The sequence below is a fragment of the Lepidochelys kempii genome, chromosome 2 (assembly GCF_965140285.1).
Source record: "Lepidochelys kempii isolate rLepKem1 chromosome 2, rLepKem1.hap1, whole genome shotgun sequence".
Lineage (NCBI taxonomy): Eukaryota > Metazoa > Chordata > Testudines > Cheloniidae > Lepidochelys > Lepidochelys kempii.
In genome coordinates this window covers 136,101,237-136,126,709 of record NC_136381.1, presented here as the reverse complement: position 1 = coordinate 136,126,709, position 25,473 = coordinate 136,101,237, and the positions used below count along the sequence as shown (strand labels likewise).

Below are 25,473 nucleotides of genomic sequence, written 5' to 3'. Positions count from 1 at the left end.
TTTGTAGGTTACAAATCTGAGGAATTGTCACAGATTGAAGTGTCACTAGAGGAGGTTTTGGAATGAATTGAGAAACTTAACAGTAACAAGTCACTGGGACCAGATGGCATTCACCCAAGAGTTCTGAAATGTGAAATTGCGGAACTATTAACTATGGTTTGTAACCTGTCCTTTAAATCAGCTACTGTACCCAATGACTGGAAGATAGCTAATGTAACACCAATATTTAAGAAGAGCTCTAGAGGTGATCCTGGCAATTACAGACCGGTATGTCTAATGTCAGTACCGGGTAAATTAGTTGAAACAATAGTAAAGAATAAAATTGTCAGACACATAGAAGAACATAAATTGTTGCGCAAAAGTCAACATGGTTTCTATAAAGGGAAATCATGTCTTACTAATCTGTTAGAGTTCTTTGAGGGGGTCAACAAACATGTGGACAAGGGGGATCCAGTGGACATAGTGTACTTAGATTTCCAGAAAGCCTTTGACAAGGTCCCTCACCAAAGGCTCTTATGTAAATTAAGTTGTCATGGGATAAGAGGAAAGATCCTTTCATGGATTGAGAACTGGTTAAAAGACAGGGAACAAAGGGTAGGAATAAATGGTAAATTTTCAGAATGGAGAGGGGTAACTAGTGGTGTTCCCCAAGGATCAGTCCTAGGGCCAATCCTATTCAACTTATTCATAAATGATCTGGAGAAAGGGGTAAACAGCGAGGTGGCAAAGTCTGAAGATGATACTAAACTGCTCAAGATAGTTAAGACCAAAGCAGACTGTGAAGAACTTCAAAAAGAAGTTTAATGTGGATAGATGTAAAGTAATGTGCATTGGAAAAATAACTCCAGCTATACATACAATATGATGGGGGCTAATTTAGTTACAACTAATCAGGAGAAAGATCTTGGGACTCATCATGGATAGTTCTCTGTAGACGTCCACGCAGTGTGCAGTGGCAGTCAAAAAACCAAAAAGGATGTTAGGAATCATTAAAAAAGGGATAGAGAATAAGATGGCGAATATCTTATTGCCCTTATATAAATCCATGGTACACCCACATCTTGAATACTGCGTACAGATGTGGTCCCCTCATCTTAAAAAAGATATACTGGCATTAGAAAAGGTTCAGAAAAGGGCAACTAAAATGATTAGGGGTTTGGAACGGGTCCCATATGAGGAGAGATTAAAGAGGCTAGGACTTTTCAGCTTGGAAAAGAGGAGACTAAGGGGGATATGACAGAGGTATATAAAATCATGGGTGGTGTAGAGAAAGTGAATAAGGAAAAGTTATTTACTTGTTCCCATAATATAAGAACTAGGGGCCACCAAATGAAATTAATGGGTAGCAGGTTTAAAACAAATAAAAGGAAGTTCTTCTTCACTCACCGCACAGTCAACCTGTGGAACTCCTTGCCTGAGGAGATTGTGAAGGCTAGGACTATAAGCGGGTTTAAAAGAGAACTGGATAAATTCATGGAGGTTAAGTCCATTAATGGCTATTAGCCAGGATGGGTAAGGAATGGTGTCCCTAGCCTCTGTTTGTCAGAGGTTGGAGACGGATGGCAGGAAAGAGATCACTTGATCATTACCTGTTAGATTCACTCTTTCTGGGGCACCTGGCATTGGCCACTGTCAGTAGACAGGATACGGGGCTGGATGGACCTTTGGTCTGACCCAGTATGGCCATTCTTATGTTCTTAAATTGTTTCTTTCTGCATTACATCCTTTAACCTTTGAACTTCACCATATTGATAAGTTACTCAATTTTGTAAAGGAGTGCTACGAATTGTAGCAGAGCATTCCAGATATTGGCAACAATTCATTACTATTTCATCACCGAAATGAAGCAGTATTTCTGTATATTCAGCAGTCAGAATGAATAGTTCTTTCCACAATTTACAGTCTGCTTAACAGTGCCTGAAAGCAGAAAATGAGCATATAGTTAAAGTAAATGGCCCTGTGTATATTATCCACAGTATACTTAGTTTGTGTAGCGCATAGCTAACTGTGAAAACCTCATTTTGAAAATCTATGATCTTTTAGCACCCTTCCCCAGTGTTACTTCAATAAAGATGGAGGCTGCTGCCACTTAAATCTATCCGTGTCTGTCTTCATTCACCTACGTGTCCTGATATTCACTTTCAAAGCCCAGTGCTATATCTGGATCCAGACTTGATACCTGGAGTTTGACAAAGGTAGTGAGCAGAAGAGGATACCTCACAGAAATTAACACACTCCTTATATCAAGAAATAAGTCAACCAATAGACTGTATTCCAAAAGATGGCCAAGGGTTTAGGTGCTGGTTCAGGAAGCAAGGGATCGGACCAAATTCAGTAAAGGTGAAATACACATTATCAGTCTTTCATGTAGGAAGCTTAGTAAGGGAATTAAGCCTGTTTGGTTTCCTGTGCTGTCTTTATGAAATTCATAACTTTATGGAATGGGCCTTAATTTGGAAAAAAGGGTTACATCATGCTGCATGGTATTTGGATAATTATTTTGTTTGCAGGTCGGGCCAGCTCAGGAATATGTGGGATTTTAGAAGGTGCTGATGGTTAAGTTACAGGGGAAATATGGAACCTCCAGTATCCAAGTTGCCATAGCTGGGCATTCATATGGACACCTAGTGTGATCTTTCCCAGCTTCCTAGGGAGAAGGTGGTATAACCCAGATTTCTAGTCACCTCATCCCTGGCTCTAAATCGGAGTTCCCAAACTTTTTGCTGGCACAACCCCATTTTAATTATTTGCTGCCAGAATCCGAGACAGCGTGGAGGCTGCCATTTTGAAGAGCAAAATGGCATCCTATGCACAGCGTGATCTCACGTGCGCCATAAGTGTGAGATCATGCTGCACGAAGGATACCATTTTGTAGCACGAAATGGCATCCTCCACACAGTGTGACCTCATACGTACTAAGTCACACTGTGCGGAGGATGCACCATATGTGCGAGGTCATGCTGTGTAGAGCAAAATGGCATCCTCCGCACGCTAAGGATCACTGTGACCCCATCTGCTGATAATGCAATCCCAAACAGTTTGGGAACATCTGCTCTAAATGATGCTGGAGTAGAGACTTGTATAAGCCGCCTCTCTTTGCTAGAGGACCCATGGAAAGGAGGGGTGGGTCCAGGGGCTTCAGAGTGCCATTTAAAGTGGAGGAGGCCATAGATTTGCCCCTTTCCCACCTGACTTTCCTCTTCCCCTCTCACCTGCAGCCAAATCCCCTCCCCATGAGATTACATCTCTTGACAGGTAGCTGACAAGAGAGTAGAAAAACTGGCCAGGCCAGTCAGAAACCAGCTGGGTGACAACTCATCCGATGAAGTGAGCTGTAGCTCACGAAAGCTCATGCTCAAATAAATTGGTTAGTCTCTAAGGTGCCCCAAGTACTCCTTTTCTATTTTCCATGTACCTGCTTAAAAGTGGTCAGGCCATGACCCTGGTTTGCTGCCCTCCACCCCTTTCCTCTCTTGGCTCCACAGCCCGTGGGTGGGTCAAGAAGGACATGAGTCTACTCCTTTGTCTCCATTTTAAACAACCGTACGTGTTGGAAGATGTGGAGAGAAGCTGATGAAAGGAAATCTGGGTAGAGGAGGTGCATTGTGCCCGCACCCACACAACCAAGTAGTGCAGGGATCTGGGCATATTCACTATACTTCCTGAGTGGTGGTTCTGGTGTGTTTGTTTGTCATTACTGGTTCCATTTGTCATCTAACATATTTATCCTAATTTTTCATTCTCCCCATGCTTTTCTTAAATAAAGTGCCTCCTCCTTTAAAAAGCAAACTGCATATTGAGTTTTATCATGGTTTTGCACCTGTTGTAGGTATCATTTGTTTCTTGGAATTTACAAGTGACGGGCCCCACCTACGCAGAAATCAGTTACACGAAGGGTCCCTGTGGCAACTTTGTGTCTAGGGGGTCACTACAGTGGAAAATCTGCAAAAATTAATTTTTGGGTGCACTCTGGGCTAAGAACATTAGTCAATTAGAAGCCCTTATTTGACATTTGAATTTTGCCTGTTGTGTGATGCCCCCTGGTCACAGCCTTTGGTTTCCAGTTTGAGGCAGAGTAATGTACCTGTTCTGCTTCACTAGAGTCACTAAGGAAATGAGGAAGTACTTAGGAGCACAGAAACTGTTTATGTGGCCTTAATAGGATATCTTCGGGAAGAACCAAACTGCATTGACTTGCGTGTTGAATTTCACAGTGAACAGAGCGTGTAGTGATGGTGCTCAGAGTGGGCCTGGCAAGGGCTGATAAAGGATATTGGATTCTTTCATTTTTCCCTATCTTGTTGCAATCACAATCACTGCCCACATCTTCCAGATTAGAGATTCTTTTTTGGTGTAACAGTTATGCTATGGTCCACATTGGCAGTAGCCTGACAGTCATATCCTATGCAGTAATTCAGCTTGTGGGCAGATTTCAAAGCTTAAAGCTTACTATTTATTTCTCTTTGAATCCTCTGTGCCAGTCCAGATACTTGGGGATAGATCCTCCCTGCCAGCAGATGAAGACAATGCACAAAACACTTTCAGCTATGTAATCCCCCACCCTGTATTTAATAGGCTTGCCAGCTTACATAGCTCCAGCGCTGCTGTCTCCAGAAGGTGGAGATCCCATACTTTTGTTGGCTGACTTAGAGACTGGAGAGAAAAGGCAGGCCTATGACTCGAAAACCCCTTTTAGGACTGGGACACCCTCAGTCTTCTCATCCGGTGGGCTGCTTGTTGAAGGACTCAGCATATCTGACTCCCACAGGACCCACAGTGAATCCCAGATGATGCTGGGACAGCTGCACCTGGCAACTGCAAGAAACTGCCAGGTGATCATCCTCCTTAATGTACAAAGGCTCATGCTTGTGAAGTAAGGGGCAATATAGGGGACAAAGCACCACCTGCCCAAATCTCCTTAACAGCCTAAAAGTTTGGGCAGGAAGCAAGACAGGGCAGTACCCTCAGCACTCTGCTGAACTAACTAGCAAGTGTGGGGAAACCCTGGGTCCAATGAGGCCTCAGACCATAGGGATTCACCCCTCTCTCTGTGAAATAGGCTGCCTTCCTTCAGAGGCTGAAATCATAGAATATCAGGGTTGGAAGGGACCTCAGGAGGTCATCTAGTCCAACCCCCTGCTCAAAGCAGGACCAATCCCCAATTTTTGCCCCAGATCCCTAAATGGCCTCCTCAAGGATTGAACTCTCAACCCTGGGTTTAGCAGGCCAATGCTCAAACCACTGAAGTATCGCTCCCCAAAGTGCCCATCCCTTTCCTCTGCTGCTCAGGAAGCCTCCAGGCTTTGTTACTCTATGATGTCCCCAATCTCCACAGGGCAGAGAGGCTTTCTCTGGCTCTTCTCCAGCTTGCAATTGCTACTACCACCACTCCCCCGCCCCTACCAGTGCTCAGGGATGGGGCACAACATTAAATATTCTGTGGCAACTGCCATTAGGGTTGGATGGGCAAAGTTAGTGAGCAGCAAATCTCCACACACTAGCCTTTGTCTAGAACTACTCTTGTCCCCAACTTCTGGCTGTGACCACTGCTCCCCGCCTCTCAGAGCTAAGCCAAGTCCCCGCTCCTTCCTCCTTTCCTCACCCAGGCCACATCCTAGCTGGGAAAATTCCTTCCCAACTCCTTTCAAAGTAGGATGACTGTACGTCCTGTACTGGCTGGGACAGTCCCCTTTTTAAGCTCTGTCCCTGCCCTCGCGACTTTTCTTTTCTTCTTTTTTTTTTTTTAAACAAAAAAGGGCATTTGTCAAAACTGATCAGTTGGCAAAAACAAACAAAAAAATGCCCAGTTTACCAAAAAAGTAGGGGGCGCCTCCCCCAGGGGGGGCATGGAGGAACATTAGGAGGTGGTGATGAGAGGTGCTGGGCAGCAGGGCTTGGAGGTCAGTCGCAGCCCCAGGTAGCATGGGGCTCAGCCCCAGTCCTCGCGGGGGTCAGCCCCAGCCGCGGTCGGCATAGAGTTTGGGGGGGGATCAGCCCCAACCTCACGCGGCGTGGAACTTGAGGGGAGGGTATCAGTCCCAGCTCCAGCCACTGCAGCGGGCAGTGTGGGGCATGGAGCTCGGGGGGGGGGTCACCCCAGCCGCAGGCAGCACAGGGCTCCAGTGCTCAGCCCGAGCCCCAGCTGTGGGTGGCATGGGGCACACAGCTCGGGGGGGGGAGGGGGAGGCTCAGCCCCAGGCAGCGCAGAGCTTGGGAGGGTATAGGTGCTGGAACTAGGGGTGTGGGGCATAGGTGCCCCCTGGCTTTAAGTGGTTTCCATTGTTTACAGTTTTCATTGGTGCTCTCAGCATCCCCACTATACAAATTTCTCTTTGCAGGCAGCGTGGAGCTCCGGGAGGGGTGTGTCAACCTGGCCACGGGCGGCATGGGGCGCAGAGCTCGGGGGGGGGAGCTCAGCCCCAGCCCTGGGCGGTGGGGGGATGGTGGCTCTTGCGAGTCCTGTGGGCGTGTGTGGTGGCTCAGGCGAGCCCCGGCTGACCCGTTTTTACTTTAGAAAATATGGTCACCCTACTTCAAAGCCTTCAGACTAGAGGTTATGTGAGTCATGCATGGGTAATAACTTCCTTGCATGAGCGCTAGTATATGTAAAAACATAGTCAAGATGACTTCTATTTCACACTTCAGTGTTTTAATCTAGTCTTGCAGTTTAACACACTCACTCTTCCTTGGGCAATTGCATTTTCTATAATCTCTCAGTGAAACATTTAACTTTGGCACAGGAAGTGTTTAAAAATTATCCCCTTTTGAAATTCCAGCTGAAAGGCTATGGTGCTTAGCAAGCTTTTGGGGGAAGGCACGAATGGTTGTGGGACAGAGGCAGGAAAGTCCCTCTGCCAAAAGTACATGTTGTGTAAGAAAATCAGTTTGATTTGTAAATTAGTTCATACAGACAGAGAAAATATCTTCGCATTAAACCTACCTAGTAATACTTTAGATTTGACGAGTGACAAGACGTGTTTTACATAACAAAATAAAGGTTCAACTACTAAACCAATTAAAAACTAGACATATAACAAGCATGTATTTTTAAATGTTTAATGTAGAGCGAATTCTAGGAGAAATACATAACCTAAAGTATAAACAAGCACACCACAAACACTTTGGGCCAAATGGATTCCTGTCTGGAAGATTACAATAGTCGACTTGAGCTTGTCTTTTCAGTATTTTTACCATCAGTCAATTAAATTAAATAGAGTGACTACGTTGGTCTACCTTATCAGCTTTTTCTAAAATACCCGTGTGCGTTTGGTAAGGCTAGGGAAGTGCGGTAGATGGGGATTTACTTATCCCCTTGAAGCGTACCTTGTCAGTGGGAAGCAGGGTGTCTGCAGCACGTGGCGGCGGCGGGTGTGTGATCTGTGCGTGCCTGTAATAAGCAAAGTTTTAACGAGTTATTTTTGGCATGTATTGTACTGATGAGACGCGTACACAACAACAACCCCCCACGTCACGTCAAAGATAATTACATGGGCAGGCGTTGAAGTATGTCCCGTCGCAGGCGATGAAAAAGCGAAAGTGAAAGCGACTGTATCGAAACTGGTAGGAATCCGAAGCACCCAGACAAGACAAAGCGTGAAGAAAGATATGTTCCTGTTTACAACTGACATGGTGATCTAGGTTGAAAAATGGAGGTAATCGCAAGCCTGAACAGCAAGGAAGGCCGATGGAAAACCAAATAAGGTACAAAACGGCCTCTGTTTTAATTCTCCAGAAGGGAAGAGCTCAAAAAGGGGGGAGGGATAGCTCAGTGATTTGAGCATTGGTTTGCTAAACGGAGGGTTGTGAGTTCAATCCTTGAGGGGGCCATTTAGGGATCTGGGCCAAAAATTGGGGATTGGTCCTGCTTTGAGCAGGGGGTTGGACTAGATGACCTCCTGAGGTCCCTGCTGTTCTATTCTATGATCTGCAACTGTTTTGGTCCGAGAATCAGGTTGGAGTCAGGAAGAAGGAAGTGTGACAAAATTACTCAGGATGGGAGCAGAGAGATAAATAAATCGGAGTCAACTAGCAGCTAACTCTCTGCAGCAGTTTGATTTAAGTATAAGGGAGAATTTTATACTTTTAAAAAGCAAACAGTTTTAGTCTCAACTATTAATAGATTGGATAGCCTAATAATGAGGGTCTGTGTTTGGGGCTGCAGTCCCTTGTCTGAGCAAACGAAGACATTTTGGGAGGGATTAAACCAAGCAAATATTTATTATGATGCCAAGGTGGTTTTATTTTTAATTTCAAATTTACTACACCCTCAGGATAAGGAGCCAAGACTGTCTACGAAATATTTTACTAAAGACTCTTATCTGCCAGTTTTTTGAAGGAAACATTGGATTTAAAGAGAGATCAAGGGAAGTAGATGAGAAGTAATTATTGAAGAGACCTGTGCAACTTTTTTTTTTGGTGGTGGTGGGGGGTCTGTATTTCCCTCTGAGGGTCAATGTTCCCTCTAATTTTTGACTGGCCGTGTGCGGAAAAAAATTTCTGTGCAAATTTTTTGCGCTCGGTGTTTTGCGTGTGCACGGGGTTTAGGATCTGTGTGCGGGCGCACATGCGCACAGCTTAGAGGGAACAGTGCTGAGAGCTCTTCTTCTGTTTGTGTGTATACTCAGGATACTGAGTTTGTGTGTGTGGTTTTTGGGAGGGGGGTGAGGGGGTGAGAGAACCTGGATTTGTGCAGGAAATGGCCCAACTTTATTATCATGCACATTGTGTAAAGAGTTGTCACTTTGGATGGGCTATCACCAGCAGGAGAGTGAATTTGTGTGGGAGGGTGGAGGGTGAGAAAACCTGGATTTGTGCTGGAAATGGCCCACCTGATGATCACTTTAGATAAGCTATTACCAGCTGGACAATGGGGTGGGAGGAGGTATTTTTTCATGTTCTCTGTGTATATATAAAGTCTGCTGCAGTTTCCACGGCATACATCTGATGAAGTGAGCTGTAGCTCACGAAAGCTCATGCTCAAATAAATTGGTTAGTCTCTAAGGTGCCACAAGTACTCCTTTTCTTCTGTTTTAGTATCAATTAATGCTAACCATGACTTTTTATCGGGCTATTTCTAGTTTCACTCTCTCTCCTGCAAGTGATTGTGGGTCTGTTTGGGAGTGAGGCTGGAACTGAGTGGTGCAGCTGTTGCTGCTTTCTCTTTGTTTGATGTAAGGTTTGGGTTTTTTTTGTTTTGTTTCGGATTGGTGTTGGTTGTGGGTGTAGTTTTGGGGAGTTTTGGCCTTGCAGGCCAGCCTTGCTGGCACTCCTTTGACTCCCCAGCCGTGGGGTGCAGACACCACCCATTCTCACAGGTGGTAAGGTTCTTGATCTATGGTGATGATTGGCAGAGCTCACCTTCAAAAATCTGCTTCCATGAAGGAGTGTGCCCTGGCGAGGGGAAAGCAGGTCACTTGTAAGAATATAATGTATGCCTCTTGCATGAGCAAAGCTGTTTGTTAGCACACTGAGCCTTGTTAATCTGGTTGCTGTGTGATGGATACCTGTGTGTCCTTGTTCTGCCTCCCTCTGTGTTAGCTGTTAGCATTGCCATTTCTCACGTGCTCCCTTTCATAGGGAATTGAGCTGCTGACCAGAGATTTTACAAGATATGGTTAGGTCACTAGTCCCATTAGAAGAATTCCTTCTAATATATAAAGTCCCAGCAACTCAGCAGGTCCTGTTCTTTCATAGAGAGGTTATCAAATACTGCCTCTAAATCTTTGGAAAGTTCCCTTAAGTATAGAATTGGTGATTGACAATATTTTGTCTGTGGCTGAGGCTTTGGCTTGCTTCTAAGTGGGAGCCTGACGTGTCATCAAGCAGCCTTCTGAGAAGAACCAAGCAGCCACTAGGAAGAATGCACCTGGGACTGAGGTGGCATCTATGAAAGGCTCTGGGCACATCTGTGAGTCACCTGAATGAAGTCCCACAGTGAATACAAATACTAACAGCAGAGGGAACCCTATGCTTTGAAGGTGCTGCAAAGTGATCATTTTAGTCTCTGGAGTTGAGGAGCACAGTGTTCTATGAGCAAACCTAGCACATTCTGAGCAGGCTGCTGAGGGCTGTGGGTGTGGGGATTTCCCAGCAGCCACTATCATCCTCCCAGTCCTCACAGCCTCCCCCCCCCCCCCCCCGTTAGTCACTTGGCGGCTACCTTCCTTAATGTTCCTGAGACGTAGTGACTGTGGGTCTGGGACCAATGGGGATGATGACCTCATGGACCATCTGGGTCCTGAACTCAAGATGTCATTAGCTGTTTGCTTGATGAGAGCAAGGGTTAACATGGGTGGACATGAAGGGTATGTTTTCTAAACCTAACCTGATTTTACTGTCTGCTTGGTATACTGTGAGACATATTCTATCTGAGTTTGACAAGATAGAAAGTGATGACCAAAGTGCATGTTCCCTTAATCAGTAGTAATGCCAGGGGCTAGTGACCATGTGATTTATTTCCTTTTTAGTTGGATCTCTGGATTTCTCTGTCCCGTCTCTCCCTTTCCCCCCATGATGCATGCTGATCCAGTGGACAATCTAACATGTGGGTCGCTGAATATCATTGGGTGCAGGGATGTTTAAATCCTATGGCTTTTTAAAAATATTTGTCCCAGAAGAAGGTTGACACTTCTTTTTTTGCAATAGATGCACACAGATGGTGGCAACTGAACTGACTAACTTGCCAACTGGAAGGGAGAGGTTTTTCTGTGTCCTGTATCCACAGTGACTGCAGGCGTTGTATTTCTTTTTAGTGTTCCATATTGGCTTGGAAACACAGTGTAACATATCTTGTGACTATTATCTTGGATAAAGTGAAGATATCGATGTTGAAGAGCAGAAAATATCAACTGGCTTGCTTCATTATTAGTGATGCTCTTTGTTGTTTGCTTTTTTTAAGACTTCTTGCATAATCTTGATAGACTAAGCTTTGGTCCATTGAAAATGAACCTTATCATGTTGTTGATTAGAGACTTGGTTTGAATTTGGCATTACGTTGTTTCTGTATTTTATGTTCTGACTTTATTAAGCAGTTTTTTAAAAGTCTGTCCCTATATATTATGTAATCTAGGCATTTACAGAAGTTGAATCTCCACCTTGATAGCTATTCCTGTATTGAACTGACACTTGAAATGTAATTATGGTTATAGACTTTTGCATAGGTAATTAACATCTTTTTAAAAAATTCAGTCACTTTTTCTTAACACTCCTCCTCACACTGTTACCTGAGAATCTGATTGAGGGAGCCCTTGTTATTGTTTGAGATGGGGCTTTGTAATGCTATTTTAAACTTCATAATTTTTTTAAGTTACAGAAAATAAACATTTACATTAATAAAAAAATTGATTAAAGAAAGCTTAATTTAAGTGTTCCTAGGATCACAAAGTGTCAGATAATCAATTGTGTACTGGTAGTATTTATTTGTTATTTAATGGCATTAGGTAACTTTCCACACACTATGCAAGGGAGCAACAGAGAAAACGGTCTCATCCGTCACTAAATGAAAACTTGTCTTGTATTTGATCTTTGATACCTTTGAAAGCTTTATGAGAGAGAGGGATGGATGGTAAGGAGTTTTACTGAGGCCTCGATTGCTGCAGATTCAGCCCAGATTGACAGCTGTTTGATGTTTCTTGTGTAAATTAAGTTTGGCGTTGTTACAATTCTAGAAGACCAGTATCCCTATCACCAAAAACTACCCTCACAGTTAGCAGTCTCAGCAGAGGCCAGTGATTTAATGGTAAAGAAGACTGAATTACCTTGTCCCTTGAGGGGCTTCCCTCCAGGTTACAGCACAATGGTGGAGGAGTGCTCTGCCTATGTATGTGTTTGGTGGTAGAAGACTTTTTATTCTAAGACTGGAACTAAAATTAACAAGTGGTACAGGGGTAGCTGACTTTTCTCCTGGGCAAAATGTGAAATCCTCAGGCCTAACTCAGGAACATGATCAGGCATCTCATTTGCACATTGAGTGCACATTTGTCTATTGTGGACTGCTACTTAAGACAGTGATTTCCTCATGGATTAATTCTCTTCCTAACCTCAATTCTAAACCCTCCCTGTAGGGAGCATGAAAAGTAACATTACAGCAGGTTAAAAACAAACCATCCTTACTTCAATGACATGAACGGGGCATCTGCTTGGTTATGTTCTCTGTTTCTATCTATTTTTATTTCCTCTCCCTCATTGTAGCAATTTCACATTTAATACCAACCAATCTTCTATTTATTATTTCTTCATTTCTATGTTTGCTTCTCCTCCTGGTTTTGTGTTAAATGGGAAATTTTTTGCGGTCCTCTGGGGGAAGCTTGAAACGTGTTATATTTAACACAGGGGTGAAGAGGGCTTGAACTGAAAGTTCCTGAAGAGGGGGAGGTGGTAGTGTCCGGGATCACTGGATAGCATGTTGTATTTTTGAGAATACTTCCCATGAGCAGAAGTGATCAGTTTTTCAGATTTTCATTTTGTTTAGATTATAACAGTAGTCAACATGCTCTCTTTATCTGTCCAGTTCTTACCCTCTTCTTTCAGAGCATGAGAATCCTGGCCAGGTATGGTCTTCTGTGGGAATAATATGTGAAGAGGCCGTAGGGAGAAAGAGACATTTATTCCACCCACTCCTCTAACACAGGCTGTAACTCATCTCTCAGCATGCAGCTGCCAATAAGCCTGAAGGATGCCAGAGCTGCCCAAAAAGCATAGCTATCAAATTTGCCGAAATATGCAATCCAGCTGCAATATAACACACACACACTAGGTCATTGCGGTTGCACTAGCCATGGTTTGGGGACCATAGATATGACAAGAAGGACCCAACCAGGGAAAACACAGTCTGTGGCCACCCACTGATTTGGACTTTGAAGCCAAAATGAAATTTTTTGGGGAGGTTTAGTTTATGTGGGGGCAGAGAAGACTAATTTCATCTCTTCAGAGAAGGAATTAGGTAAACTCTACCATATATAAAATAAGTAATTACACATTTATAATTGGTAGAACATCTGCCATACAAATTTGATCACAAAGCACTTTATAGAATTTTCATAAATGATCCCACTTTAGAATAATAAATAATAGCGGGGGAAAGAATTTGCATAGTATATAGCAAGGGAAAACAGATACTTGTAGCTAAGGTGTGAAATGATTGCAAGCTGATGAAGGAGAGAGACACAGGAAGGCTTTTTTGACGGCAGGAGCAGCAGAAGTAACCTCACTTGCACTGAGAGAGGCAAAAAATGGAGGATCAGAGAAGTCTGGCGAACTACTGATGGGCACAGTCTGAACCATGTTAAGTGAAATCCTGAAGATGTACAGCCTGCTAGGTTAGATGCTAATACCAAGCAGGCAGGGTGGAGAACTTAGGGTTAGATTACTTGGAGCTCCTAGAACTGCATTATCAAATTCCTCCTACAAGAACATAAGAACGGCCATGTTGGGTCAGACCAAAGGTCCATCTAGCTCAGTATCCTGTCTTCCAACAGTGGCCAAGGCCAGGTTCCCCAGAGGGAATGAGCAGAACAGGTAATCATCAAGTTATCCATCCCCTGTCGCCCATAAAGATAGATTATTGTAATTGTTTAAACTATTCCATGGTGAGAAATGTCCACTCTTTCACATTCCATTGCCCATCCATAATTTCCACCAAGGAAGTTCAGAATATTAAATAGCAAATTGTCAGTGTGGGTAGAAAGTACTATATATCTTTAGCACAAAAAGTGGAAGGCAAATCTTTCTGGAAACAGATCTGCAAATTCTGTCAAACTGAAAAATAAAAAGGGAAAAAAAGTTTGTATAAATCACAAAAACATATAATTTATCTTGTATTGTACACTTCGTATCCGTTGGTGGGTATTTCCCATCTATTTTCTCTCAAGGGCATTCCCCAGAAGTCATAAGCAGAATTAGTCACTCCTGGAGCTTCAAACTGTGCTCCACAAGACTTTAAAGCAACTTTTAAGTAGTGTACAGGAGCCAGTTCAATGAGGAAGAAAAAAATCTGTCAAGCCGTGAGATGGATTAAATAAGGTAAAATTAAATAATCAGAACTACTAGTTTCTTTGCTGGGTGTCATTTTAAATGAAAGCTCAGGCCTGTGTGTCCACTAAGCAGAAACTGACAAGTACAGGATGCTGACTCACTGAAGCTATTGTGGTTTTATTTTGTTTATGAGAGAGCATCAGAGCTACAAAATTAGCCACAGTATTCTGTTGAATTTTACATTGTGTAGCACTGCATGTGTAAATTTCTTAAACTTCAAAATGGTGCTAAAGCCATTCGATGAGTGTGTGAGCCAATTCCTCTTCCTTAACTTTTACTAAAATCAAATGAGACATTGCAACTAACACCCAATTCATTCTGTCTATTCTGCATAGATATTCAAGCTTCCATGGAAATGTTCACAAGAGAAATGGCTTGTCTGTGGGTCATTGACCAAAACTGAGCTCTCCCCACAAAAATGTCTAGTGTTGGCTGCTGCCTTTCACCCATCAGCTGTCTGCATGTCAGTGGCACTGTATGTATATAAAGCTTGAGTTGAGACAGTCAAGATCTCTGAGATAAAGTATCGTGCTTCCCTACAGCTGTACCAGTTAGCTAGAAAACCAAGATTTAAGCAGCTGCGAGCACTTGGGCAAAAATGTATTACCACAGTATTTATTTCAGTTCTCATATCACTGATTTCTTCTTTCTCTCTTCCTCTTCCTAATTGTGTGTGGATTTTCTTTTTTTAATGTATGCTGTGGTATGTACTTTTATTAGTGACGGCAAGGTCGAACAAGTGTGCCTTGCACTTGGAATGGAAGATGGTGAAGCTTAAAATAGTTCATAGATTCTGCCAGTATTCATTCCAGTCTTGGATTAGCCTCCAAGAAAGGTGTCTCCTGCATAAAATAATTATTTTTCCAGTACACAGTTGCATTGCATCAGAGGAGCAAGGTTATAATGGTCCTCCTCCTGGTGTTTTAGATGATTTTTTTAGGCATTGTAGACCCAAATCCTTAAGCATTTTGAAGGTAAGTGCTGAAATCTTCAACTAGATAGGATATTATTTGGCTAGCCAATGTAGTGATTTGAAGATATCTTTGAAGTTTGCACACAGTATTAGTTGTAGTTTCCTGTGGGCTACTGTTTTATGCCAAAATAGGCTATGGTGCTGTAGTCCAGTTGGGAGGTAACAAAGGCATATATTATTACCAAGGCCAAATCATCTGCCAGTATGGGGGGGGGGGGGAGCAGACTCCCATTCAGCTGTAAATGGTGGAATCCTAGAAAAAACGTAGGGCTGGAAGGGACCTCCAGAGGTTATCAAGCCCAATCCTCTAGGCTGAGGCAGAACCAAATAAACCTAGATCATCCCTGACAGACGTTTGTCTAACCTGTTCTTAAAAACCTCCAATGATGAGGATTCCACAACCTCTCTTGGAAGTCTATTACAGAGCTTCATTACCCTTATCATTAGAAAGTTTTCCGAATATGTAACCTAAATCTCCCTTGCTGCAGATAAAGCCCATTGCTTCTTGTCCTACCTTCAATGGACACAGAGAATAATTGATTTTCATTGTTTTTACAGCATCCCTTAACATATATGGAGACTGTTATCAAGTCCCCCGTCAGTCTTCTTTTCTCAAGAATGAACATGCCCAGTTTTTTAAATCTTTCCTCTTTGGTCAGGTTTTCTAAAGCTTTTATCATTTTTGTTGCTACCCTCTGGACTCTCTCCAGTTTTCCATGTTTTCTAAAGTGTGGTGCCCAGAACTGGACCCAATACTCCAGTTAAGGCCTCACCAGTGCTGAATGGAGCAGAACAATTACCTCCCACATCTTACGTGTGGCACTCTTGTTAATACACCCCACAATATTAGACTTTTTTCGCAGCTTGCACACATTGTTAGACTCATATTCAATTTGTTATCCACTGTAAATCTGAAATCCTTTTCAGCAGTGCTACCACCTAGCCAGTTATTCTCCATTTTGTAGTTGTGCATTTGATTTTTCCCTGAAATTGGCCACTCTCAGAAATCCCAGAGATCCTCCGCACCCAAAAGAGCAGTGTTCCCTAGTTTTACCTTTAACCACCGTTCATTTAAACTACACAGCCCGTGTAATTCAGTGAAAGATGGTTTATTTAAGAACGAATAGAGATTCTACTAGGGACAACAGAGAATGATGGAAACAAATGATTATAATACAAAACAAAATCATAAAACACGAACTAGGGCCTACTCTTTAAAAGTTCCTTTTCTATCTAATAAAGTAGATTTCAGTCTGTTGCAGAGCTGGCTGGCTTCCCAGGAACCAGGATCCAAACTTTCATGAAAGTTGCTTAACAAAATGAATGGATACTGTGCTTAATTATCTATGAGATGACAACTCCAAATGTGGAATTACATTTCCATACATTTAGTTTTAAACGATTTTATTCTTTCCTTTTTTATTTGTTCTGCATGGTTTTTTTAGGAGTGTTTTTTGCATTTATTCATTCCACTTTAAGGGTAAATGGAATAGTATATTTGGTTTATTATTCAGTTATTGCAGACATGATGAATTTGTACAAGAATAGTGCTATCTTAAATATCTGTTCTAATAGTGTTCTGTGACCAGTAATAAACACCGAATTGCCAAATGGCGATTGTTCGGATCTTTGGTGTGCTAGTTAATGAGATAACTAGCAAGTGAAAAAGATTACCGCACACATTGTGTATAGGGTTGCCAACTCTGACTGAAGCTATTTCAGGAGCTTTTTTTCCCCCCAACATGACATAATGTCATTTTCTTAAAATATCCTATTAAAAACTCCTGGATTGCTTTCAATAGTCACCAGGAGATTGATGCCACTTCCGGGAGACTCCCAGCCAATCCTGGAGGGTTGGCAACCCTAATTGTATATGTGGCATGTTCACAACAGTAGTGTATGGCAGTCTAATCAATGCAACCACTAACAGCATTAGATTGACTTACATTTCAGAATTTGTGAAGGAATAACTTGAGTCAATTAAACACAATCAGTGCCTTGTGTAGGCCTGGGTGTCATGTGGGGATAATTCCATAAAGAATGAGCAAAAAATTTGCAGATACAATCTTTCATGGTAACCAGGTCTCAATATAGTAGATTCTATCAGTGACAATATAGCAATATATTACTAGTGTAAAAAAAAAAAGAGTATATTCTTCTCTTTTACAAGTAAGAAGAAATACCTAGCTTGCATCATCCTGCAGATTTTAAAACCCTACTTATTAATGAGATACTCAATATTACATTTGGACAGCTGTCAACAACTTAGCCTGTACTCCTACATGTGTGTTACTGTTAAAATGCTGGTAATAGAATGGCAATAAAGACTACGTCTTAAGAAAATAATTAAAATCTTAGAAGATGTTGACTTTGATAATTCTAATGGCATTGAAATATAAATGTTATTTATAGAAACATGGGAAACACTTGGCGAAGTTGGGATGGCTGCCAGAGAAAGAGTAATCCAGAAGTAGCGAATGGTGAACAGAAACCCACGTTAAAACAGAGGACTAGATCAAACAGTTGTTCAAACCAAGAAGTTCCACAGGAGAGCAATCTACAATCATGCAAAGGGGAAGCAAACAGAGATTTAATCCAGGAAAAGCAAGATGGTAACATTTCTGAAGACTCTGACAAATTAAGGTAACGTTTTGGGTTTTGTTTTATATGTTTCTGATGGCATTGCCTTCTGTTTGAATGTCTCAGTATATTCAAAGCATTTTTAAAAATGAATATTAAAAAATAACCCAGCACCCTGTATTTGTCTAAACAGATAAGCACATTACTATTTTACAGAGGATAGTGCCATCCTAGATCACTTTGACTTCAGATATCCTTATACAAGTGTCCTCCTCTTTAAAAATTGTGAGCTACATATGTGCTAAATGCTACTGTGTGCTAGATGTATACCCATTCTCTAGTTATTGAAGTTCTTTTCTCTTTTTCTATATGAGAACATTTTCAAACTATTGTATAAGTATTTACTCCTCTTTTTATTCTCACCTATATTATCTAGAAAAATTGTATCCCTTTGAGGGAAAAAGATACTGCATGAAGGCAAAAGTCTTTATTCCTTTCTACCACCAGTTTTCAACTTTGTGAGTGCTTGTGAATTTGATGCTTGTGAAAGGAATAGGATTTAAAATAGATCTGTACATAGAACTCATATAGCCGGAACAATGGCTGTGCAAATGTAGATTTACCAGTGTTGCCCCCACCGTAGGTGTTGAAACTAGGGATGTTAGGGGTGCTGCTGGATAATAATAATGGATATAACCCATTATATCCAGGGTTTATAGTTTGGTTCAATGGCTCTCAGCACGCCACTATAAAAATTGCTTCAGCATCCCTGCTACACACTTCAATCCTAGTGAACTAAGTGGTCCAGCTCTAGTACTGAGAATAATGCACTATCTGACCCTTTGATTCTTGGCCTCTCATCTTAAATTGCCAATGAGGATCCTAATTGTGATAGTTTTTATGATGCAAGCACCAGTTCATTAGGAACTAGACTAAGTCCATTAACTCACTTTATATAGGACACAGAGTAGCCATCAGGTTTCGGTCACTACAAAGGTTGGCTGCGTTTGAACTGGGGATCTATAAATGAAAGGTTTCGTATCCCATGGCAAATCTGATCAAAATGGTGGGGTTTTTTTAGTTTTTCTCTCAAAACTTATATTTCTCACTTTTTGTCTATTCACACTGATGTCCTCATAATTTTTCTTCTCTATTTAACAGCGTAGGCCCTGACTGTATTCAAAAAAATGTTGAGCATAATCTTGACTTGTATTTGTAGTTCCAAAAAGTATTTATTTTATTAGTCTTTTTTTTCTATTTATGACCTTCGTTCGTGTGTCTTTTGTTTGTAATGTTATGAGTGTGGTCATTAGTGTTTTCGGTTTTACATTATACAGTCCTTGTGCAATGTTCTCATTCTCTTAGCAGAAGAAACTCTTGGAGTACTATACTTACGAATGGATAGCTCATCTCAAAACATTTGAAACAATTTGCTCTAAAGTGAAAACGTTATTTAGTTTTGTGTTTTTTCCTTTTCCTCCTCTGATTATTTTCTCCCTATATTTTAGTGTTTATTTCCCCTAGATTTCTTCAGCATGTTTTTGCCCAGATTAATTCTACGTTGCTATAGAAAAGAGTATTGGACTGTACATAGGCATTAACTCCTTTCAGGGTTCTCAGGACAAATTTTTTGGTGGCGTCAGAGTGCGGCCATCAACTCTTGCTGGTGGTCGCTCTCACACTTTTTCCTAAAATACTTAATTAGCTTTAGGAAAACCATATCATTGTAACTTACTTATTGCGAGCTAGTAAGTCTGTTGTGAAAGGTGATATTAACAAACATACAAGTATCACTTCACAGCAGATTTACTCAGCCCTGGCAAGCCTGGGTTCAAATTAAGCCCTGGATGGAGGGTCATGGAAGGCAGTGGGGGCCAGAGGAGATCGGGGCAGGGGATAGGCAATGGGGGGGCTGGAGCCTGAAGCCCTGCGGCCAGAGCAGGGATCACAAACTCAAATCACCATGAGGGCCACGTGAGGACTAATACATTGGCCCGAGGGCTGCATTACTGACAACTTTTCATATAAAGATACAAAAGCCCCCCGCCCCCATTCTACCCCTTCCATGAGGCCCCACCCCTGCCCCGCCTCTTCCCACCCCTTCCCCAAAGTCCCCACCCCAACTCCGCCCCCTCCCTACCCCTATTCCAACTCCTTCCCCAAATCCCCACCCCTGCCCTGCCTCCTCCCTCCTGGAAAGCGTTAAGCGCGGCCAAACAGCTGTTTGGTGGTGGAAAGCGCCTGGAGGTTGGCAGAGGAGCGGGGATGGGGCACACTGGGGGCACGAGGGGGGACGGGGAGCTGGGTGGGCCGCAGCAAATAACTCTGTGGGCTGCATGTGGCCCACATGTTTGAGACCCGTGGGCCAGAGCCTGGGGCCTGCCTCTGCGCAGTCAGAGCCCAGGGCTGGAGCCCAAAGCCCTGCGGCCAGAGCCTGCCACCCCATCATGCCTGGGGTGAAGCTGAAAGCCTGAGCTCTACTGCCCCTGAGCCAGTAGGGAACTCACAGGCTGCCTGCTCCTACAGCAGTGTGCCCCAGGTGACTCCAGAAGAGAGCAGGGCCCAACCCCTGCTGTTGGCTCCAGCAACCAACACCAAGGCGATGCATCCAGGAGCACTGGGGAGGAGAAGGGGGTGCTACTTTGCCCTCTTCCCCCACCCTTTCATCACTGTCCAGGAGAATGTGGCTGCAAGAAAAGCCGCTGGTGGCCGCATTTGAGAAACACTGTTTTAGACTATTAGAAATCACTGGTGATGTCACTGAAAAAGTGATTTCCTTAACATTTCACTTTCCGGTAAAGGCTGATTTTTTTTCTACGTAACCTCCATTACTATATTACTATGGACATTACTATAGCCATTTCTTATGGAAATAATAGCATGGGCTTTCTATAATCTTTTCAGAGTATTAGTTATTTCAATTTATCTTCTTTCAGACATAGATGTCAAAGGAATTACTATCACTAATTTTTTTCAACCTATATAGGCTTTTCATAATTTCCTCTTATTATATCGAGTTGCTTCCTCTGCTTTTATCTTAGATTTAATTTCTCTTTCCTTTTCAGGCACACCCCATTCAATTACCTGCTAACTATTCATGTCTCCCAATGATAAATGATATGTACATTTAGCTATTTCACTCTTTTTTTCATGTCTCCGATAAATTCTTGTTAATTTGGACTGCTTCTGTAGTCCCTTTCCATTTCTGTGTATCTTCCTCAGAAATTGCCTAAAACTGAATATGTGCACTGCGCAGTGGAGAGGGGCAGTTCCTTTGTTATGCCATTCTGCCGTTATGTACTGCAGCCCAGGCTTGCATTTGCATAGCACTACAAGTGTTCATCTGCCTCCCTACCCACTGCTGCATCCCAGGTCTGGCTTGAATTGTTTCTCCCCAGACATATCAGGCTCTGTGTTACCCAGACAGGCTCTCATTCTAGTCCTTTCTCATTTTCCTTTATTCAGAGCACTCTTGTTTTCTCCTACCCCTGCGCTCTGCACTCCTGGGGGAATTCTGCGCCATTGCGCAATGCAGAATTTTGCAGAAATTAACGTGCACACAGAATTTCATTCCCCCCACAGAAACGGGCTGCAGTGCTGCTGGCCGCCACTAGAGGCTGCTGGACCCAGCAGAGCCCAGCTCACACATAGAAGACAAGGCCGTGGGGGGGCGGGGGAAGGGAGCTAGAGGGTTCCTGGCAGCTGCAGTTCCGAGCACTCCAACGGAAGGAGATGGCAGCGCGCAGGAAACTCCATGCAAGCCTGGGACCAAGCATCAGGCTGTTTCTCCCTCTGGATCTCTGGGGGGGAGGGGGTTCAGGTATCTGAGCAGGGGGCCCCCATGACTGGTCTCTGGGGGAGAGGAGGTTTGGGTGTGTTGTCTGGGGGGGGAACCCTGGCTGGGCTCTGGGGGTGGAGGGCTTGTGGGTGTCTGGCCCCCCTACTGGGCTCAGGGGGCAGGGAGGTTGTGGGCATCTGGCCCCCTTGCTGGGCTCTGGAGTGGGGCAGAGAAACAGGAACTGGGCTGTCATAGGGGTTTCTTTAACACTCTATTTCTGGGGGAATTTTTGGGTGTGTCTGTATTGTTACAGACATACTTGCTGACAGATATTTTGAAATAAATTGCCAAAATAATTGAAACTGGTGTGATTATGTAGTGTTATTTTGACAAATAAAATGTGAAGAATTTTAAAATATTGTGTGCAGAACTTTAATTTTTTGGCGCAGAATTCCCCCAGGAGTAACTCTGCCTGTGTGCATGTGTGACAGGTGTGTGAGTGACTCAACATGGTTTCCCCTTCTTCTGCGTACCCTGAGCCCATGGGAAGCTGCATATGGCACCCCACTGCCTCCATCCCTGCTCAAGCTTCTATATCCCACCTGCCTGCTCCCTCCTGACTTCTATATTGCCCGCAAGTCCTATCTCTTTCTTCACTACCCACCTGTGAAATTGGTATGGCCCAACTCCTTCTGGGCTGCCTAGCAGCATCGTAGCAGGGCTGATGATATCACTGGAGTGGGCGGGGAGGAGGAGGAAATGGCCATTGTCAGCATGCATGTGCTGAAGGCAGGGCATGGGAGTGAGCTAAGGCGATATTAATTTAACATTAGGCATTCTGCACATTTGCTATAGGAGAAGTGGAGGAAGGGAAAAGAGACATTTTTCACGCATGCATCAACAGCTGAGCATGATAGAAGAAGAGGCTTACTGTATACTTGTGGTTCAGGAGTGAGATAATGTGCATCTTCTGCAATCACTTTCTTTGATGTTGGGGTTGCTTCTGAAGTTGCATGTCTGATGCAGGGACACTGTAGATCACAGGCAAGGGGTGATGTTGGTGTATTGTTTTCAAACTGCTCCCAGCACAATTTGCTCCAGATAGTAGTTACTGATCTCTAGGTACTGGTTTTTGCCGCCCTGTCATAATTTGTAGTCTGGCTAACAATATAAGAACGGTCATGCTGGGTCAGACCAATGGTCCATCTAGCCCAGTATCCTGTCTTCTGACAATGGCCAATGCTAGATGCTTCAGAGGGAACGAACAGGCAAGCATGGAGTGATCCACCCCTTGTCCACTCCCAGCTTCTGGCAAACAGAGGTTAGAGACACAAGGATGGGGGCACTCCAGGCACAATTTGCTACTATTGTGAAATCTCTATTTTAAATTTAGACACAAATAAAGAAAGGTATTTTTGCAGTTTGGAAATGCATTCTACAGAGCTAAACCTCAGGACTATTATATATAAAACCCTGAATGGAGATGATATTCTTTATTAGTGTCTTTCCTGTATAGATTAGGCCAAACAATTTCTATATTAAACAAACACTTAACAGACACAAAACATTGAAAACAGCATAACACATTGTAAACAGTATTTGGAATACTATGTATACTTTTTAAACACAAGCTATTAGGCAGAAAAATTACCTTTGTTCCTTATACAGACTTCCCCCTTTCTCACTGTTACACATATTGAACAACTAGTTTTCAACATAAAATTTGCAGTTCTGCACACATGAACACACTTCCCTCTGATCTTATTTCAGAGATATTGTCTCAGGCCTTTTCCTCACTGCTAAAACTGAAGTGCCTTGACCTCACTGTGTTTTTACCTCAGAATAGCTCACGTACCTTAGTTACTTTGAGGTTAAAAAAAAATCACCCTTTTTAGCAGTGAGGAAAGGGCATAAGGGCTAGATTCATACCGGGACTTAGGCATTGTGATGCTGAGCATCACAACACCTAATTTTTAAGTGTCTAGCTAGAAAATCACAGGAACAACACTGCAATTCACAAAAGCTGAGTTAGGTGCCTGTGCTCCCTATATAATGAATCGGGACAAATTGTCTTCTAAGAACGTGATTCACAAAAGCCAGCTCACTAGCTGTATTCCCCCAATGTAGCCAATGGGAGATGCCAGTGAGCGGCACGTGTCCCAAGCCTTGCCCCTCTCACAGAAGTTGGGACTGCAAGGAGGCACCTATCCATGCGAGCTATCCGCAGCTGGGAACCACTCTCCTGGACTCAGGCGTCTTAGGCGCTAAGCTGTTTTGTGTCAGAATGAGCTAGGCAGGTGCTAAGCAGCTGGAGGAGGTGCTGGTGGTAGTGCCTTCCTTGTAAGTTTCAGCCCAGTGGTTGGAGAACTCACCTGAGATGTGGGAGACCACTGTTCAAATCCTCTCTCTCCCTCTGCCAAGGAGGGAGTTGCACTTGGAGCCTCCCATATCCAGGTGGGTGCTCTAATCGCTATGCTAAAGGTTATAAGGTGAGCAATGGCACAACCACCCCACCTCCTTCTCTGGCCAGGCTTTGAATGAAACCCCATCTCGTAGGCAGCCCCTGAGCACTCCTACCAGATTGGGCCTAACCCACAAAATAGGCATTTGCCGGCCTATCTGCCCTGATTGGTGAGTCGCTCTGGGGATTTGGTGGGAGATAGGCGTCTGGATGCCTAGAATAAGGCCCCCCCCAAGGCCCTGCTCCCACTTTCTGTTCTTCCCCCATGGCCCTGCCCGTGCTGCTCTTCCCGACCTTGCTCCACCTCCCCCCCGCGAAGTGTGCGAGAGCTCAGGGCTTGCCCAGGACTTGGGGAGGCTGGGGTCATCTGGCGGGCCAGTGCTCAGGTCAGCTCAGGCTGGCCAGCAGGCTGTGGCTCAGGCCAGCCAGCAGCCCGGAGCGGCTGTGGCGGGCAGGCCAGGGCCTGTTTGGGCCAGGCGGTGGCCCAGAGCTCGGGGCAGCTGTGGCAGGCGGGCCAGGGCTCTGGCCTTGTCAAGGTTCCTTCCCCACTCTGAACTCTAGGGTACAGATGTGGGGACCTGCGTGAAAACCCCCCTACACTTATTTTTACCAGCTTAGGTTAAAACTTCCCCAAGGTGCAAACTATTTTACCTTTTGCCCTTGGACTTTATTGCTGCCACCACCAAGCGTCTAACAAATATATAACAGGGAAAGAGCCCGCCTGGAAATGTCTTTCCCCCCCCAAATCCTCCCCAAACCCTACACCCCCTTTCCTGGGGAAGGCTTGATAAAAATCCTCACCAATTTGCGTAGGTGAACACAGACCCAAACCCTTGGATCTTAAGAACAATGAAGAAGCAATCAGGTTCTTAAAAGAAGAATTTTAATTGAAGAAAAAGTAAAAAGAATCACCTCTGTAAAATCAGGATGGTAAATACCTTGCAGGGTAATTAGATGCAAAACAGAGAATCCCTCTAGGCAAAACCTTAAGTTACAAAAAGACACAAAAACAGGAATATACATTCCATTCTGCATAGCTTATTTTATCAGCCATTTAAACAAACAGAATCTAACGCATATCTAGCTAGATTACTTACTAAGTTCTAAGACTCCATTCCTTTTTTGTTTCTCCCCCCCGCTTTGAAAGTATCTTGTCTCCTCATTGGTCATTTTTGGTCAGGTGCCAGTGAGGTTATCCCAGCTTCTTAACCTTTTACAGGTGAAAGGGTTTTTCCTCTGGCCAGGAGGGATTTTAAAGGTGTTTACCCTTCCCTTTATATTTATGACAGGTCTGCTTGGGTATTAACTCCACAGCTTTAGCATGTCTATGTAGATGAGCCTTTAGTAAGTAAAGGGAAGGGAATAAGGGAAATTGAGGGGGGAAAATGCACGTGCATGTGCACACACACACTGCAGACATTCAGGTGCAAATATTTTTGATTATGTTCTCCCCACAATCAGTGTCAGAGTTGTCAAGCCATGAACAATAATGGTGCATTAAACACCTCTGTGTCAGCATAGTGTGTCTCCTCACTGCTAAGAAAATGTTTTTACTGTAGAGTAACGAACATGCATTAGCCTTCCCACTGTAAAAACACAGTGGAGATAAGGCACGATAGTTTCACGAAAAGGCAGACTAGGTTAGGTCAG

At 43.5% G+C, this 25,473-nt stretch overlaps 2 protein-coding genes across 3 annotated transcripts in view; one reads left to right on the top strand and one right to left on the bottom strand.

The window, feature by feature from the left end:
* Window positions 1-6,908: 6,908 nt before the first annotated feature.
* The window catches only part of ANKH (ANKH inorganic pyrophosphate transport regulator), a 215,612-nt gene continuing 197,047 nt past the window's right edge, over window positions 6,909-25,473 (bottom strand). Inside the window, exon 13 of the mRNA XM_073332298.2 lies at window positions 6,909-7,387. Within this exon, the coding sequence (XP_073188399.1) occupies window positions 7,328-7,387 (60 nt within the window). The 3' untranslated portion in view covers window positions 6,909-7,327. The remainder of the gene's footprint in view (window positions 7,388-25,473) is intronic.
* Window positions 7,518-25,473, top strand: part of OTULIN (OTU deubiquitinase with linear linkage specificity) — a 50,664-nt gene continuing 32,708 nt past the window's right edge. The window contains exons 1-2 of one of the 2 annotated variants that reach the window (XM_073332301.2): window positions 7,518-7,701; window positions 17,417-17,647. In XM_073332301.2, the coding sequence (XP_073188402.2) occupies window positions 7,685-7,701; window positions 17,417-17,647 (248 nt within the window). In that variant the 5' untranslated portion in view covers window positions 7,518-7,684. Of the gene's footprint in view, window positions 7,702-14,396; window positions 14,507-17,416; window positions 17,648-25,473 lie in introns of those variants that run through there. The other variant, XM_073332304.2, reaches the window with a different exon arrangement.